The following is a 19,721-nucleotide window of genomic DNA, read 5'->3' as shown; positions in this document are numbered from 1 at the left end:
TGTATTCAGTTTTCTCATCTCACTACACTCCTGAATACTTGATTCTGATTGGTCAGAAGGTGTTGATTATTATTATTTTTTTATAATAGCGCTTAGTTCTTGCTAGGACTCTGTAACATGGCAAGCTGAAAAGAAGAGCGGTTGCTGAGGAAACTTCGGGGATAAACTGGGATACACCTATTTGACATTTCCATTTACAGTACTCCGAGTCTCAGCTGTTGTCTAATACCAATCGCCAGTGCTGGCCCCAGAACCAGTATTCAGTAACATACTGTACTGGCACATTCCTGGAATTCAGTCTTTGGTGTATTCTTAAACCCAACATCATTTAGTTTAGATTTAAATCAGAGCTGTGTGCTAAACTATGACTAGTAAGAGGTAGGTAGCTAGTACTTAATTTTGCCTGTTTTATAATCCTACCTACCACGCGTTGAAGCTACGAGTACACTAGCACTGAAATATTTTAGTTGGTTTTGGTGGCTGTTTGTTTGGTTATGAAACATGGTTAGGTAATGTACGTGAATATCCGAGGGTCAACACAAGTCTAGTTTAATGGAATGCGCCTTGAGTGCTGGTGAGTTCATATAGCTTCATCTACAGCATCATCAACACACACACACACACTTGGATCATGATTCTCTGGTGCCTGTGTAATCCAATAATAGTGTGAAAATATGTGTGTGTGTGTGTGTGTGTGTAACACTGTGAGGGCAAAGAAATGCTGTGTGAGAAGTGTTGGTTCACACACACAAGCACACATTTTTAGATTATGATTCGTTGGCATATATGCTGATGGAAATAAAAGCGTGTGTGTGTGTGTGTGTGTGTGTGTGTGTGTGTGTGTGTGTGTTCTATCTAATTGTTGCCTTGCCAACAAACCCGGGTTTCCCAGAGGAATAACACACACATTAGCCGCAGACGTTCGTCGCCTCCTTCCGTCGGCTCTGTGTTACTGCAGGATGAAGTTGGAGTGCAGATTCACAGCTTTATAAACATCTCAAAATGCTATCAAATTTTATATTTTGAAAGAAATTGAGCAAAAATGACGAGAAAAATACAGCTACTGTGGTTATAAATCCCAACAGAATGACTCAAGTAAGAGTAAACAAGTCGTCTGTTAAAATATATATATATATATATATATATATATATATATATATATATATATATATATATATATATATATAATAATCTGCTTGAATAAACACTTTATAAATCACTTTTTTGTATGTGTACAGCTGATTGGGATGAAAACCACCTCCGTTATCCGCTGCCTATAAAGAAACTGAACGCTAGCTGTGTAGTTAGCTTAGCCACGTTTTAGCTGGAGTGAGTTATCTATCTCATGCTCATTCCTACATAGCTAGCTAGGTCTCACACATGATCCTGAGCGTTATCGGTAAGCTATACATTTAACTCCATCGTTACTGAAAATCGGCATGACCTTTTGAATTTAATACGGCGCTTTCATACCAGCTAGCTAGTCCAGCTCACTTAGCTAGCTACAGTAAAGGCTTACCTGTGATATATCCACAGCTTTTTGCTCGTATATGCGGATCATTATCACGCTGTTTCCTTTGAAGCATTTGAAACTGAGCGGAGCTGATAAATTGGGTCAGGGATTGTCGTCTGTCTCAGACACTGCCGCAGCTGAATAAGTGTTTGGAGCTTGAAGTGTAGATGTTTGTCAGGAAGCTGCTTTATTATTGATTGTCTCTTGAAACGGAATCATTTGAAATCTTTTAATCTACGTTACAGTCTTCCAGGATTGAAAACTTTTATTTTTTTTACACCCTGTAGTGAAGTTGTACATATTTGTACAAAAAAGACCCACACACACGCTTACTGTGAACCGTGTATTTAAGTACTATAACGAGAGCAGTAATACACAGTAGCGATCCTTTTAACCCTTTCAGAGCAGTCCTGTATCTGTATATAAATAAAAGGTTTCACTGGGCATGTATGAACTTAATGTTCTATCAAAGGTCATCATTTATAAGTTCATCACAGAAATCATACTCCCAGGAAGAGCGTAATCATTTCCTAAGTCTGATTTGTGTCCTTGAATAGCAACGCAGCTCGTATCCACTGACTGCTCACATTTGCCCGCAGAGCCATCGGTAACAAAGCCAACAGCAGTCCTAAAGGCCAGACCCCAGATGAGAGCAACCGCCGCACTGACGCTAACTCCTCCGTCTCGGACCTTGCCAACTCCGTCACCAGCGACATGCTCATGGTAAGGCAATGACAAGTGTGTGTGTGTGTGTGTGTGTGTGTGTGTGTGTGTGTGTGTGTGTGTAGAGGAACATCTGGACCATCTACTACATGCATTCGTACCCAACATGTTGTGGTTTTGAGTTGGATGTAACATGATGTGCTAAGTAAGGGGTGTGAGTGGTGCTCTCTCCCACTCCAATCACTCACACACACGTGTCGCTGTTTTCCAGGGAGAGCCCAGTAATTAAACTAGGAACACATCACCACGGAGGCAGTCAGGAAACATCTTTACCAGGTCTGCCTGGCATTATGTGGGTGGCATGGTATTCTTTCTTTCTTTTTCTTTTTATCATCATGCCTAATGATGGTGTTTCCACTTGTAGCAGTGAACTTTCCCCAGACTCGGCTAATTTAACAGGTCACTCTGCCTTTCAGTATTCATTTGTTCACTGGAAGAAAGAACTCCCGAATACTTGTTCCAGTGGCAGGGAATCCCTAAGGGTTGCATTAGGGAAGCGCCTACAGTGTTCTGGATCGTTCTTCACTTCCTGTTGCTCAGGCCATGGGATCCTGATCATTGCTTTCACTCTTATCTGGTTACACCAACAGAGCTTATGGTCATACCTTTAAACCCATCGCACCGACTGATACGATAACCACTTTACACATGAGCTATCTGTTGATCTGAGAATAAAAACAAGGAGACAAATTTAATGTTTAACATTGGCGTTTTTTGGGCACGATTGCAGTTGTCTCCGGGCTCTGAAGAGGAAGAACATGAGGGTCCGGTGTGTGAGAAGCTGGGTCGAATACAGTTCAGCGTGGGCTACAGCTTCCAGGACTCCACACTTACCATGAAGATCCTTAAAGGCCAGCATCTACCGGCAAAAGATTTCTCCGGGACCTCAGACCCGTTCATTAAAATCTATCTGCTACCAGACAAGAAGCACAAACTGGAGACTAAGGTGAAGAGAAAGAACCTGAACCCTCACTGGAATGAAATGTTCCTGTTTGAAGGTAAAGAATACCTCTCTGTCTCTCTGTCTTCCAGTGGAATTATATTCAGCTTGATTGGCTAATATTACATACCATGCTGCTATTATTACCTCAATCTCAGTTTTTATCAAGCTATAATATTATTGTGCATGTTGTCTTATGTGTACTGGGTCACCCACCCAATCAATATAGAACTCAAGCCCTTTGAACTATATAGGATTCCTTCTGACTTCTGTCACAGCTACCCATGGCCAGGGGTCCAAATGAGCAAAAATTGCCTGTGCTTTCTGGGTGGGAGGGGCAATACTCTGGCTCGTTCAATCAGAGCGATGCTAGCCAGTCTCTGGGTGTCTGTGAGCTTATCTATGTGAAAGAGAGAAGTTGAGAAAGTGTGTGATAGCTAAGTAGTGGGTAGGAATTGTGAGCAAATTTGGAGAAAATGGGGTAAAGAAAGAGTTCATGCTATATTGTTTGTGATTACATGCCATTGTATATACAGATGTGTGACATATTAAAGAAAAAACAAAACAAATACATTGGCTCTTGGAACTGTTTTGGGCCAGGGAGAAAAGGTCATGTCACTTCAGTACAAATTTATTTTGACTGATCATTTTTGTCCTGATGGGAGTGTTGAAAGTGTCCCCATCCTAAAATCACAGAGCTGCCAAAGAAAACCTTGATTCAAAAACTTGCTTTAATGGTTTATGTTATGCAACTTCTATGTTTCCCATATGAGAAGGTGGTCCAGCGTACTCTGTACCTGCAGGTGTTGGATTATGACCGATTCAGCAGGAACGACCCCATAGGCGAGGTGTCCATTCCCCTCAACAAGATCAATCTCGCCCACATGGAGGCAGTCTGGAAAGAGCTCAAACCGTGCAGCGATGGCAGTGTGAGTCACAATCCAGCATTTCTGTGTGTGTGTGAATGTTGGTGAGCGCAATTCTATTTCTGCATTCGAAGAAGGGGAAGAAAATTGGACGGAATAGGATTGACTGCGCTCGAGGGGAATTAAAGATAATTGCTTAATCGTGTTTTGGCTCACAGGAGTATGTGGTGCTCTACGTTCGTCATGTAATAGGCATCAAGCTGTGACCCTGTCACCAATCTAAGCCCGCAAAGCATACACACAAGCCATTAGCCCGTCCATTATACACTTTCCAAGTTGTATTGGCCCACAGTCTGGATAGTGTGCCTCATTCTGTGAGGAGCTGAGGTTAGTGTTAGTGTGTGTCTTCCTCCTGTACCGCTGAGGCGCAAAACATATCGACGCTGAAGCTGTGAGGAAAGCATTACACCCCCCCAAACAACATTTCAATGGGATTCAAATCCAGGCTATGACTAAGCCATTCCATAACCCTTCATTTCTTCTTTTTGAGCCATTCCTTGGTGGATTTTCTCATGTGCTTAGGATCATTATCCTGTTGAAAGATACAGTTTCGGTTCGACTTCATTTTTCGGACAGATGACCTCACGTTATCTTCAAGCACTCTTTGATACGAAACAGAATTCATAGTTGAGTCAATGAATGCAAGCTGTCCAGTCCCTGAGGCAGCGAAGTAACCCCAAACCATAACATTTCCACCACTGCACTGTGCTTCACAGTTGGTATGAGGTGCTTCTCCTGAAAAGCTGTCTTTGGTCACCGCCAAACATGTCTTCTGTTACTGTGGCCAAACAACTCTATCTTTGATTCATCTATTCAGAGTACATTACTCCAAAAGGCCTGGTCTGGTTCAACACCTTTTGTCTAAGGTAGCTGAGACTGTAAATGGTAGTGAAGAGTGAAAATATCACCATTTCAGATGTAGTACATCAGCCACACATCTCTGGATTCCCTTCAGTCCAGCATTCAGGAGTCTTTTCAACATGCACTAGCTTTCCAGCATAGATGCGAATGCAATTCTTTTTCTTAACAGAGTTATAGCTTATGTCAAAGAGCATTTCCATGATTAAATGTATTTTGGTTAATGTAATGCCGGATGGCTCAGCAGGTAGCGCTGTCTGCTTCACAACTCCAGGGTCCCTGGTTTGATCCTGAGCTCAGGCTACTGTCTGATCTTTTCTCCTTGTGTCTGTGTGGGTTTTCTCATTCTCTGGTTTCCTCCCAAAAACATACCGGTAAGTGGATTGGCTACTCTAAATTGTCCCCGTGTGTACATGGTGCCCTGCGATGGACGACCGTACCGTCCTGGGTGTATTCCCACCTCATACCCCCTTCCGGATCCTTCCTGAAGATGAAATGAACCCATGGTTAGTCATGTCACTCGGCAAGACGATAGATTGCAAATGCAAAGGAATTATAAGCTAAAGATTTTCCTCAGTTGTCTGCTATTGTTTTGTTTCTTTTTTCTCATTCAGAATTATGGGATTTAATTCTCTGTGATGCGTAGTCAGCTTTGATTGACATTATGTGTGGACCACAAGTCTCCTGCCTCCTTCTGAAACAGATGGCTAGTAATTTGCTTGTGTGTGTCTGTGCGCGCGTCTGTGTGCGCGTCTGTGTGCGCGTCTGTGTGCGCGTCTGTGTGCGCGTCTGTGTGCGCGTCTGTGTGTGTCTGCGTATGTATAGGGGAGTCGAGGTGACTTGTTGGTGTCACTGTGTTACAATCCCACGGCTAACACCATCACTGTGAACATCATAAAGGCACGCAATCTAAAAGCCTTGGACATCGGTGGCACCTCAGGTAGGCCTGTAAACCTTACACCAGCTCAGTGTTGGTGTCAGCGAGGGTTTTGAGCACAATAAAATTGAATGTTATGTGATTGCAAGGAGCATGAAATCCAGCTTTAGAGATTAAATGACATATATGACACTTTTAAAGTTTCATATTGGAAAATCATTTTTAGTGTTGACGTTTGACGATGCATTTATTTATATAAAATTGGACATTTCGAGTGAAACGTGTGTGTGTATTGTGTGCACTTTAGACCCCTACGTGAAAGTGTGGCTGATGCACAAAGACAAACGGGTGGAAAAGAAGAAGACCGTGGTAATGAAGAGGTGTCTGAACCCTGTTTTTAACGAGTCCTTTCCTTTCGACGTTCCCGCTCACGTGCTGAGAGAGACCACCATCGTCATCACAGTCATGGATAAGGACAGACTCAGTCGAAATGATGTCATAGGCAAGGTACAGGTGTAAGGTCCCACTCTCTCACGCACATGGTCCTGAATAATGGCCTAACATTTGAATGTGTAAAATATTTGTAAAATATACCCCCAACCCCCTCCCTCCCTCCCCGGGGTCTTGGTAATACCATATTTGGCTGCAATTACAGCTGCACATCTGGATCCTGATATTTTTGCCCATTCACCTTGGAAAAGTTGCTGAAACTCTTTCAGATTGGAAGGAGACTAGTGATGAACAGCAGTTTTTACATCTTGCCACTGAGTTTAATATTATAAAACATTCAGATTCTTGGTTTTGGACCACTCTAATGTAGCTTTGGCAGTATGCTTAGGGTCGTTGTCCTGTTTGACTGTGAAACTCCGTCCAGAGGCTCAAGTCTCTTGCAGACTGGCACAACCTTTCTTCTACATTTGCCCTGTATTTGGCTTCAACCATCTTGCCCTTAACCTTGACTAATTTCCCTGTCCTTGCTGATGAAAAGCACCCTGACAGCATGATGCTACCGCCACCGTGCTTCACTGTGTTAGCGATAGGGTGATGAGCAGTGTTTGGCTTCCATCAAACATAGTGCTTTGGGTTAAGGCCATAAATGTCCATTTGAATCATAAATCTCAAACCAGAGAGCCTTTATCTGTGTTTTCTATACGTTGTCCCGTAAACAGACCCTTTCAGCAGCTGTGCCGCAGTCTGAGACTTTTTTGTGATGTTTTCCTGAACTTGTTTTGATCATTTTGTTGTTCGTAACTGATGCTCTCTATCATTATTAAAAGAAAATGTTCTCCAAAAAAGTCATCCTGTCATTATAATGAAACTCCTCTTAAAGGATGCGAGTCGTAGAAGCACTGCGAGTGCACCCAAGCTTTATAGTAGAATCTAACAGCACGTCAACAAAAGGGATACTTTCTGAAATCTCTCTCTCTCTCTCTCTCTCTCTCTCTCTCTCAATTATTCAGATCTATCTGTCGTGGAAGAGTGGCCCCGCAGAGGTGAAACATTGGAAGGATATGATGGGTCATCCTCGCACTGCTGTTGCCCAGTGGCATGCCCTCAAAGCTTAGTGGACCCACCCAATAGCCCCGCCCCCAGATTAAACCCACACCCACGAGCCCCTGTTAATATGCACAAGCTTGAACACGGGTACCAAAAGCCATCCAACATTTGCCCCGTTTGTGTCCTTTCTTTTATGTGTGTCGACAGATGGGACTCTCTTCTTCTTCACTCTTCTTTATCTAGTTCTGACCTGTGATTTGCACCTGCTTAGATCCCCCTTTCCCATTTTTACAAAAAAAAAAAAAAGAAGAGGCTAAGCACTGCCAAGAAGATTGTAAAAGTCCTGTGTTACAGTATGTAATGGAAAGCAGGCTTTTGTTCCTCGAGATTATTTATTTTGACTGTTTAGTTGTCCGGGGAATAACCCAACGTCCAACCAGGATGATGGGGCTTCCAACCAGTGGAAAAAGATAAAAATCCTACCCTTCTACTGCCATGTTTTTGTATTCCTTCCTCCGTTCACCAAACCACCACCACCAAAGATCCACAAGGATCGCGTCACAGTGCAATACCTGATGGATGGAGAGATGGAACTCTTTACTTGAACCTCTTCACCATCTCTTGCCAGTTTTCCTGGCACCACGTGTAGAAACCCATTTTTGCTGGAATTCCTTGTCATCCGTTTGTACCGTGGGTGCCGTGATGTGACAAAAAAAAGAGTTGTTGTTTAAAAAAAAAAAACAGACTGACTTTTTTTGTTTTGTTTTGTTTTTGTTTTTTGGCTGGGCATTTGCAGACCTAATTCGTTTGCATTTTGGTTTGAATCAAAAAATGCTGGTAACTATTTGGTCAAGATACAGATGAAGGTTACGCAAATGGAAACTGAAGAGTGCTGAAATTCTCTTTGTGTCTACAAAATGAATTGCCAGTTGCAGCTCAATTTTTCATGTATTACAATTGTGTATGCATTACACATGTATGATGCATTACACTATTCCCAAGGTTGAAAGGTCAGTAGGACATGTTCCTGAATCAATATTCCTTTGTTGTTCCTGGATCAACACTGTGTGCTCCTTCCACCCATCTCTAACTCCCAAGCTGGTTAAAAACCTCCAGAAACACAAATACTTACCAAAATCTGAAATTCTTAACAGTATTGGTTATGCACCTCTTTCTTTATTCATTTCAGTGAGGACTGTTAGGGTTTACAATTATGTATAGCTATGTTTTAAAAAAAATTTTTTATGTATTTTGCTCAACATGCAGAGCTGTACAGTGGGTTTTCCCTTCTCTCTGGAAACCGGCTGGTGCGTCTGGACAAACTCTTCAGGTGGCTCAGGAACGGGAGGAATGACATCGGGTGGTGATAAGAGAGGGTTGTTGAACCCGGAACAATGAAACGTTCATTCGGGAACGTCTCCTACATAAAGAAACATTCAGCTCAAGCAGCGTAGCATGGGCACGGTGCGACTGGAACAGACAGTGTCATAACGTTGTGCATACGATAGCATCTACTGATGCGCTTTTGCACCCGAGCGCCCAACCTGACAGGACAGAAGAATCATCTATGTCTGAAATGACCAAAAGAACCACATGATGAAGGTGTGCAAGCGCCTTTGGTGCAAATACAGTCAAAAAAGATGTGAAACATTCCAATAATATATTAAACAGGGAGGAAATGAGAAGCGTTCTCATTGTTGATTTGACGTCAGTTAAAATGCTTCCACAGCAGAGTGGGTTGTTATATGGTCGGTGGCAGTTATATGTGTGTGTGTGTGTGTGTGTGTGTGTGTGTGTGTGTGTGTGTGAGAGAGAGAGAGAGAGACACATTAGACCAGTAGAAATGCACTATTATTAGAAGCTGCAAACCTGATGCAGTGTGTGTGCTGCATCAACCGGGTTATTTTCGTAACCCGATCACTGCCAGTGTTAAACTTCTTAGTAGAGTTTATTATTTAAGAGCCAAAGTAATATATCTCACACCGTTTCATATAAGCAATATTAACACGGAGATATTGTGAATCCTGTCAAGTAAATAAGAAAGAACGAGGTAAATCATTCACACCAATGTACAGCTGTAATCTCACACACACACACACAGTGTGTCTGGAGTATCTGTAACTGTGACATATTCTGACTAGAGGTATCAGGCAGGAAGGGTGAGAGACATCAGGCGTGAGAATCTCTGGCAGAAATCTCTTGATTTTTTTATCCTTCTCGGGCATAACAAGCTGTGACAAGTGCGACCTTCGTCGTACATGGAGGGAGAGCTAAGCATGTTAAGGACAAATCCAGACTGAAGTGAAAGTAAGGGCATGGTAGGGATGAGCTGTCACAGGGATTTTGTTTTGTTTTTTGGGTTGTTTTTTTTTTTTTTTTAGAAACGTGTAAAAGAAAACCAACAAACCGTTGAGGCCAAAGGTTTACATGTACGAAGGCTCATTTTTCCACAACTCCACACATTTCATGTAATCATAAAGTATCTGCTTTATTTCCGTAATTTCAAAACGAGCTAAGAGACAGTTTTTTTGGGTGTGTGAGAGTGTATTTGGTGTCATTGCCTTTTAATTGCTTGAACCTTGAATCAAACTCTTGTTGAATCCTTCCACAAGCTTCTCACAGTACTGTTCAGGAATGTTCTCCCATTCCTCCCGACAGAACTGGCGAACAGGTTTGTGGGCTTCTTGACTCAGACACGCTTTTTCAGCTCAGTCCACTAATCAGCTCTGGGATTCGGGTCAGGGCTTTGTGATGGCTGCTCCCGCTAGCCATTTTGTTACAACTTTAGAGGTCTGCTTAGGATCATTGTCCTGATGGGAAAGCCAACACTGATGCAGTTTCTTCAGTATTTCATCTGTTTTCTGAAGTGCATCAGTCCCTTTTCCAGTAAAACACCCCCACAGCATGATGCTGCCACCCCGTGCTTCACAGTGAGGATGGAGCTCTTCAGATTAAAAACCTTGAGGTTGACCTTTTCCCACCGTACACAGCGCTTAAATACAGCTACAGGTGCTCTCCGAGTTAACTCCTTATCATTACAAATGTCCAATCAGGAAGGAGGAACCTTCCAGATTGTTTAAACAGACGGTGAACTTGCTGCATTTAAACCTCTGACCCAATGGAATTCTTATGTAATATCTTTCGTCTAGGTATACTGTACTTAACTTTTAGCCTCAGCTGTATAAGGTTCTGAACTTTATTTCAAACCAATATTTAGGATTGTGCCAAAAAAAAAAATGCTCATGGTTTCTCACCCTATATTTATTCAAACTCTGAGTTCACATGAGCAAGATTTTAGCCAAGGCACTGTTAGTTTTGTAATGAAACCCAGAAGATGAGATGAGTGCTGAAATTTATTAAAGTACTGCAAATCTCTTGTTGAATAAGACTCTGCATTGTGAACTTACACAGGAAATGAATAGTCCACTTCCTAGTGTAAACTCAGGGTGAGGCGGGTGTCGTACAGTAGGTACTACATTGGGAGTTCATAACACATGCATTAGCATTTACAGAGTAATGAATGAATAATTATCCCATATTCAGCACCTTGCTGTGGCCCTCAGTTTAGTGTACAGAAAGGAATTTGAAGCCTGTACACAATTACTGGCTTGTAACACTGACACTATGAAGCATCGTTAGCAATAATGTGCTCAAGCATCACATAATTGTGAACATCCTAACATATGATTATTTTATAAGCGAACCTCATATAATAATTACAGAGAAGGTGTTCTATAAACGTGCTTGTTGTAAAACTGTATGTTCTAGCAACGAGCCATGAGAGAGCGTGTTTTACAATGTATTTTATTACGGGTAACATCAGACAAAAATAAAAACATCTGATGAGATAAAACCGCTGTAATGCATGCTGCTTTTATAAAACAGTGATGAAAAGAACACGATCGAACCCTGTGCTTAATAAATCATTTAAATCATGAATATTATTCTCAATAAACAGTTTCTCCGCCTCGCAGTGTAACAGTAAGCGCTGGCTCCTAAGAAACATGCAGTAACAGCCGAAGATGAAGGTATTTTATATCTGAAATGCAATGTTTATCGGTCATTTTACATCATTTGCATAGTAATTACTAACTCACAGGTAATTGTATACCGGACAGTTCACGTAATTGAAAGCCTAGTAATAAACAAAGCTGTTATATAACTATTGAAAATGTCTGATTGATATGAGGAGGCTTGGAGACATTTATTATTATTAACATTTTTTTTGGAAAGAGCCTTTGAGATCATTGTAAAACATTCTGTAGGTAAAGCTGTTTCGTCAAGTTTTCTGCTGTGGGAAAGTCTTCAGGATTTTGTCAATAATATGACACGATGCATTTTGCTTTAATTGTTAAAAACAGTCATTCTTGGCAAATGCTATGGTATAAGAGGAATAAAGTGCTTTGGGCCATGCTACTCGAGGAAAAGGATCAACTTCAGGGTGCTAATGGGTTCCTTGTCTTTTTATTATTGATTATTCCTGTAACAGCACACCCTGTTGTGCTTTATTCCTTACATAACACAGTACCCATTCTTATACACGTATTATAAAGTGGTTATGTAGGTCACCTTCAAATAAAGTGTTGCCTTCAAGTCATAGAGGAAGGCTTTAAAATGGCTAAAGTGGAGTTTTTTATAAAGTGTGTGTGTGTGTGTGTATATATATATATATATATATATATATATATATATATATATATATATATATATATGAATGTGAAATTGGATGTGTGGGGTGTTGGATAGATAAGCAAGAGTTCATACCTAAAACTTAGTCTGGAGTAAAAAGTGCAGTGCATACTTCTCTCACATGTGGCGAGAGCTCTGATTTGTTTGTTGGGCCGATTTATCTATTTATTTAATTAATTACTTAATTAATTAATTATTGACTTCAACTTTTGTATTTCAGAGTTTCATTTTGAGACCTTTTTAATATTTTAAAGCTACTTTCGGTGTTGTGACCTTCCTGGAAATGAACCCAGCCAGCATTTGAACAGGTTTTTGTCACATATCTGACTTTGATAACATTTAACAGGAGAACTATAAGATATTGATGGACATGGCTTTGGCCATGCTGTAGAACCTGTGTGTGTGTGTGTGTGTGTGTGTGTGTGTACAGATTGCAGTAGTGTTGTGTGTTTGGATAATGAATCCCACCCTCTCTCGTACTTCCCTTGATCACAAGTACAGTATGTGATGTGCACAATATAATTTTACATGTTGATTTATTTTGGCATAAATGTAAACTGTATATAGGTATAAATGTATATATAAAAAGACAAAACACACAAAAGGCCTCTTGTCTTTATTGAGCTCACTTTTAAACCTTTGGAGTTTAGATGTGTGTATATGTGTATATATATATATATATATATATAATGTATATATATGTGTATATATATATATGTATATATATATATGTATATGTGTGTGTGTATATATATATGTGTGTGTGTGTGTGTGTGTGTGTATATGTATGTATATAAAAACCCACACAGGATAGTATCTGGTGAGAAGTACTTACTGTACTGAAACTATTTTACTGGCCGAGTAGCAGAGACAAGTAGTGTGTTTTCATGCTTGGTCCATTTTGGTGCTCCAAGTGGTCTCACATTCATGACTCAGCATTTTGTTTTATTTTTTTCATCTGAGAACACAACACACGAACTCGGACCCCTGTGAAATGACCCACTAGCGAACTGTGCTCAGACCACCTTGAGAGTGATCTCAGCCTGCTTCACAGTTTTGCTTTATAGATAAAGAAGTTGAGAGTTGTTGTAGATACATAGCTTCAGTTGTCTGTCACATAACAGAACAATGGTTTTACGTGGGGTCGTTTGTCCCACAACAAGGTCAGCATGGTTAGGTATTCAGGCTTTCTCTTTCAGTCTGCTTTAATAGATCTACAACAGTGTCACGCATCGTGACGGTGCAGAGATAGGACGGATGCAAGTGCAGGATGAACAGTTGTTTATTAGAAAGAGAGACAGGCAGACAAATCCAAAACGTGATCCAAAACGTAATCCACAAACATGCAAGAGGTCAGGCGATTGGCAAACAGGCATACACGGGGCAAGGCAGGAATCTAGGTCGATAAACAAAACAAGAAACGAACTATGACGAGGGACTGGAAGCGGATAATCCAGCGCGAACTAACTCTAAACGTGGACCGTAACTATGACTATGATACGAGCTAAACCAACTCCAAACATTTAATCTTCCGCGTTGTGTGCTGGGAGGCGCGCGGTATATATCCGGACATAATCAGCGTCTAAACTTCTAGCAGCTGAGAGCAATACAGATCCACGTGAAATCCCAGCCAATGACAGAACAGGGAGGAGACATGACAGAAACATAAACAAAACACACGTGTCCAGATGTCACTACGGTCAACGACGGGAAAGCAGGTGCTCGCGCATTCGCGCTTAGAGCATGCTGCTTCAAGGGGGAATCGTGACAGAACCCCCCCCCCCAAAGGCACTCCTCCCGGAGTGCCATGAGTCATCCCATTTAATTGGCGGACCCGGCCCCCTGGACCGAATGTCCCAGGCAGAGCCAGGAAACTGCACGGTGTTCTTGGCGGCGCAGGGAAGCGGAGCGACGTCCTCGGCGTAGCAGGGAAGCAGAGCGACATCCACAGCCGGGCAGGCAGGCTGAGCAAAGTCCTCGGCGGAGCATGAAGGCAGAGCGACGACCACAGCAGGGCAGGCGGGCTGAGCAACGTCCTCGGCGGAGCATGAAGGCAGAGCGACATCCACAGCCGGGCAGGCAGGCTGAGCGAAGTCCTCGGCGGAGCATGAAAGCGGAGCGACGACCCCAGCTGAACTGGAAGGCAGAGCGAAGTCCCCTGTAAGGCCAGGGAGAGAAGCGTGGGTCTCCTTGAAGCAGTAGGGGGGGAACGACGTTTGCCATGGAGCCGGAAGACTGAGCAACGACCTCAGCTGAACAGGCGGGCTGAGCGACGACCTCAGCTGAACAGGCGGGCTGAGCGACGTCCACAGCTGAACAAGGAGGCTGAGCGACGTCCACAGCTGAACAGGCGGGCTGAGCGACGTCCTCAGCTGAACAGGGAGGCTGAGCGACGTCCACAGCTGAACAGGGAGGCTGAGCGACGTCCACAGCTGAACAGGTAGGCTGAGCGACGTCCACAGCTGAACAGGGAGGCTGAGGCTCTGAGGTCACCAGGTGAACCTTGGGCATGGGCGGAGCTTGGCTGGCCGGGTCAGCAGACTCGGGCGCGGGCGGAGCTTGGCTGGCCGGGTCAGCAGACTCGGGCGCGGGCGGAGCTTGGCTGGCCGCGTCAGCAGACTCGGGCGCGGGCGGAGCTTGGCTGGCCGCGTCAGCAGACTCGGGCGCGGGCGGAGCTTGGCTGGCCGCGTCAGCAGACTGGGGCGCGGGCGGAGCTTGGCTGTGCGTGTCAATAGTCTTGGGCGTGGGCTGAACTTGGGCGACTGGGTCGGTAGACTTGGGCGTGAGCAGCATTTGGTCATTAGGCTGAGATATTAGCAGAGCTTGGTCAACTGGATCTGCAGGCTTGGACGTGAGCTTAGAGACTGGAGGCTTGGCTCGGACGTCGGAGACTGGAGACTTGGCTCGGACGTCAGAGACTGAAGGCTTGGCTCGGTCCTCAGGGACGTGAGACTTGGCTCGGACCGCAGAGACTGGAGACTTGGCTCGGACGTCAAAGACTGGAGACTTGGCTCGGACGTCAGAGACTGGAGACTTGGCTCGGACGTCAAAGACTGGAGACTTGGCTCGGACGTCAGAGACTGGAGACTTGGCTCGGACCTCAGAGACTGGAGGCTTGGCTCGGTCCTCAGGGACGTGAGACTTGGCTCGGACCTCAGGGACTGGAGGCTTGACTCGGATCTCAGGGACTGGAGGCTTGACTTGGACTTGGACCTTAGGGACTTGAGACTTGACTTGGATTTCAGAGACTGGAGGCTTGACTTGGACTTGGACCTTAGGGACTTGAGACTTGACTTGGATTTCAGAGTTGAGCTCTGCATGAAGTTGCCTGTAGTAGTGGGTAAACGGAAGGGCAGGTTCGCCTGCCAGACTTACCCCCCTGAGAAGTTGTTCTAGCTCGTCCTTCGCCTCCGGACTCCCGAATCGCATCATGAATTCCCCCACAAACTGTTCTACACTGTCCAGGTTCCTACAGTGCTTATCCAGTTTGAGCTGCACCCATTGACGGGCCGGTCCAAAGAACCGGGACCACATGAATCGGAGCCATTGCTTCTCCTCTGGCTTAGGGTCTAACAGGCTGGCGAAATAGTATTGACAGTCTACCAGAAAATATTCAGGGGCACCGAAAAATCCATCAAATGGATCAGGAAGCTCCATAAATGTCCATTGTGGGAAGTGGACGGAGTCCATAGCGGGGACGGTTGGCGTCGACTTCCGGGTTCTGCGTCTCCTCCGTTCTCCTGCTGCATACATGTTTTGGCGGAAGATTCTGTCACGCATCGTGACGGGCAGAGATAGGACGGATGCAAGTGCAGGATGAACAGTTGTTTATTAGAAAGAGAGGCAGGCAGACAAATCCAAAACGTGATCCAAAACGTAATCCACAAACATGCAAGAGGTCAGGCGATTGGCAAACAGGCATACGCGGGGCAAGGCAGGAATCTAGGTCGATAAACAAAACAAGAAACGAACTATGACGAGGGACTGGAAGCGGATAATCCAGCGCGAACTAACTCTAAACATGGACCGTAACTATGACTATGATACGCGCTGAACCAACTCCAAACATTTAATCTTCCGCATTGTGTGCTGGGAGGCGCGCGGTATATATGCGGACATAATCAGCGTCTAAACTGCTAGCAGCTGAGAGCAATACAGACCCACGTGAAATCCCAGCCAATGACAGAACAGGGAGGAGACATGACAGAAACATAAACAAAACACACGTGTCCAGATGTCACTACGGTCAACAACGGGAAAGCAGGTGCTCGCGCATTCGCGCTTAGAGCACGCTGCTTCAAGGGGGAATCGTGACAAACAGATCCTCCTACTCTTTTAAACGACTACAAGAGCTCTGAACTTTCTGAAGTTTGTTTAGTTGGCTCCATTCAGAGCCTTTTTTTTTTTTTTTATAAAGGCTTCCTCAAGGTTGCAAGGTCTTGAGCAAAAAGAATGTTGTGAAGACAGACATAAAAAAGGATTATGGGAATCACAGAGAGGAAGCAGAAGTGTAGTAGAACTGAAGATAGCAGGGCAAAGGACGAATTGTGTGGTTGTCACAGAACACACACACCAAGTACGCTGGAGAATGTCAGGAACATGTCAGAAGAAAATGAGAGGAGTGGGTGTCGGCTAAGCCGAGCTCCACATGTAAGCATGGGTTAGTGGAATGCACACCATGTGAATGGCAGAGAGTCATGGTGTGCAAAATCCTAGATCTGAGCTAAAGTGATGGGTCAAAAGTGAAAATAACCTTGGTAGGATGGAGAAGATATTTCATATTGCCATAACATGACTAACAATATCAGAAATAAGCTCTTAACACAGAAAATATAAAAATCCTGGCTTAAAGGGAGACTTTTGCAAAATGCCAATAGTGTCTGAAAACTGCATTTTCCAAAACAGGCCCATACCCAAAACAGGCCCATAACAGGGCTTGATCCAAAACAGGGCCAGACCAAAATGGTGATTTGTAACAATCAGCAGCAATGAGATCACATACCATCCTGGGAGCTAGATGTCCTGCTTTAAACCAGAGAAAATGGGTCTGTTTGTACAGGAAGCACTATATAAGGAATGTACCAACAATATACAGTGGGGGAAATAAGTATTAGATGCGTCAACAATTTTTTCAGTAAATAAATTTCCAATGAGGTTACTCACATGAACTTTTCACCAGACATCAGTATTAACTCAAGAAATCTGCAAATATATAGAATTCACAACATTAAAGTCCATAAATAAAGTTATGTGTAATAAAGTGGAATGACACACTAAGAAAAAGCAGCTCTCCAAGGCAAGGAATTAGCTGAAATCCACAAGTAATTATACCTCCTGTCTGTGCAAATTAATTTCAGCTGGGTTGGTAAATTGATGGTCTATAAAAAGGCTTTTCATTACCAAGGTGTCACACAAGAAACATCTCATGATGGATAAAAGCAAAGAGCTCTCCCAAGACCTTCACAACCTTATTGTTGCAAAACATATTGATGGATTCAATATACTTACAATATACAATACTTCTCCACTAAGTCCATCCATCCATCCATCTTCAACCGCTTCCTCCTTTTCAGGGTCACAGGGGAACCTGGAGCCTATCGCAGGGAGCATCGGGCACAAGGCGGGGTACACCCTGGACAGGGTGCCAGTCCATCGCAGGGCACAATCACATACACACTCACACACCCATTCATACACTACGGACACTTTAGACACGCCAATCAGCCTACCATGCATGTCTTTGGACTGGGGGAGGAAACCGGAGTACCCGGAGGAAACCCCCGCAGCACGGGGAGAACATGCAAACTCCACACACACAGGGCCACGGTGGGAATCGAACCCCCGACCCTGGCGGTGTGAGGCAAACATAACTTTATTTATGCACTTTAATGTTGTGAATTCTTTATATTTCTTGAATTAATACTGATGTCTGGTGAAAATTTAATGTGAATAACCTCACTGGAAATATATTCACTGAAAAAAAATGTTGACTCATCCAATACTTATTTCCCCTGCTGTATTCTGTACATATTATGATACTTCACAATATAGCACGAAGCATCATATCCTTTTCACATATTACATGAAGATTATTACTGCCAACCTTTTCAATGTAATAAAAGTGCAAATTTAATTAAATGACAATTGACACCAATTAAGGAAAAGCATAAGCCAGTAATTTCAATATAGATTTTTAAATATTTATTTGTAACTTTTGCCAACACAGTATCTCAGTGTGAATATTTAACTACTGATTATTTGTTAATCAGATGGGGAAAAAGCCATAAGATGATTCCAGCTCGTGATCCTACCAGGAGGAGGACTATAACATGGAAATGCTTTTTTTTCTCTCTCTCTCTCTCCTTCTCCAATCGTTTCATTTTATTGCCTGTCATGTAATTATTTTTGTAATGTCAGTATTAAAAGTTGCGAAACCTCTTGTTTGCTCATTAGGGATAAAAAATAAAAATAAAATAAAAAACCCACTGAAAATAATATCACTGAGATGTATATATAAAAAATGATGGGACTGTGGGTCATTGCCAGAGAGGGAAGAGGTTTTACAAAGTAAACACTGATTCTGAAACAATTCAAATTCACTCCGTGGAAACATGTTCTCAGAAAGTCATATGGTATAAAACCTGAGAGAGTAATAATTTTTTTTTTTTTTTAAAAAGCAATGATTGAAGATGAAATCTTCCAGGATTATGAAACAGAAAATGCAGCAGAACATTCTGCCAAAGTAAATGGATAAAAAGTCCAGACATCACACCTCAAAATATCCAAAATATCACACACAATCATCCCATGGTGCAGGTGATAAATTAAAACCTTTTTGATGTAAAATGTGTGTAAATATCACAGCTTTTGGTGAGAGAATGTGTTTGACCCCAAGCTTGACTTAATCTGTGCTCTAACTCCAAATTCATCACAACCTGAGAAGAAATATTTCTGTTTTTCAAAGAATTATTGCCTCTGGCTCCAGGTTCAGTTGAAGCAGGTGTTCTGATTTGCTCGGCTATATCTCACTCCCGGTCACCTTGTGTTGATTTGTTGAAGTGTTGACAGTGGGCGGGGCATGAACTCACAAATCGCAGTCAGGTGGTTATTGTCTCAATGTCTAATAAAAGAGAAAACACATGAAATACCAGAAATGCTGCAATAAGTAAAAAAAACCATCAGAAATGGTTTCTAAAAAAGTGGAAATGTTTTAGAAGGACGCTTCACTTTTATTCTAAATAACTAGTAAAAGGTAAGGAGCTCTTTAAATGGTTTTGTTTATATCAGCTTTACCATGACGTGCTCCATGGATCAGAGTGTGATCTGATAAAAATCTGGGTGTGTAGGTGTGTATTTATTACCTGTCCACAGTTACTGCCCTTTGCCCTCTGCACAATAAAAAGGTAGGAGGTGCCCGTGAAGGTGAAACTCAGCGTCTCCCTTTTGTGTCGAGAGAAAATAAACCATTTCAGGAGTAAAAACACAGTGAGTATCTACATCTGAAGCTATAATATATAAACACACTGAATGTACACTAGATGCAGAAGAGTTTTGTGGGTTTGTACTGAAGTTTGAATGTACACAGGTTGTTTTATAACTTGATACAGAGACTATTTCCTGTAAGTGAACTCTGTGCTGATACAGGGTTTGATTTAACACACCGATGTTGGAGTGAAGTAACCGTGTGTCCTGCTGTAA

The 19,721-nt window shown here is 42.9% G+C and overlaps 1 protein-coding gene across 1 annotated transcript; it reads left to right on the top strand.

The window, feature by feature from the left end:
* The first annotated feature begins 364 nt into the window (after window positions 1-364).
* Window positions 365-7,610, top strand: LOC128604826 (synaptotagmin-7-like). The gene is made up of 7 exons (XM_053619903.1): window positions 365-378; window positions 2,113-2,236; window positions 2,967-3,234; window positions 3,936-4,105; window positions 5,786-5,900; window positions 6,145-6,344; window positions 7,298-7,610. The coding sequence occupies exons 1-7, from the start codon at window positions 365-367 to the stop codon at window positions 7,400-7,402; spliced, it is 996 nt and encodes a 331-aa protein (XP_053475878.1). The 3' UTR covers window positions 7,403-7,610.
* The last annotated feature ends 12,111 nt before the right edge of the window (window positions 7,611-19,721 follow it).

Source organism: Ictalurus furcatus, unplaced genomic scaffold (assembly GCF_023375685.1).
Source record: "Ictalurus furcatus strain D&B unplaced genomic scaffold, Billie_1.0 scf3, whole genome shotgun sequence".
Lineage (NCBI taxonomy): Eukaryota > Metazoa > Chordata > Actinopteri > Siluriformes > Ictaluridae > Ictalurus > Ictalurus furcatus.
The sequence above is the reverse complement of the archived record's forward strand: the minus strand, read 5'-3'. Positions and strand labels throughout refer to the sequence as shown.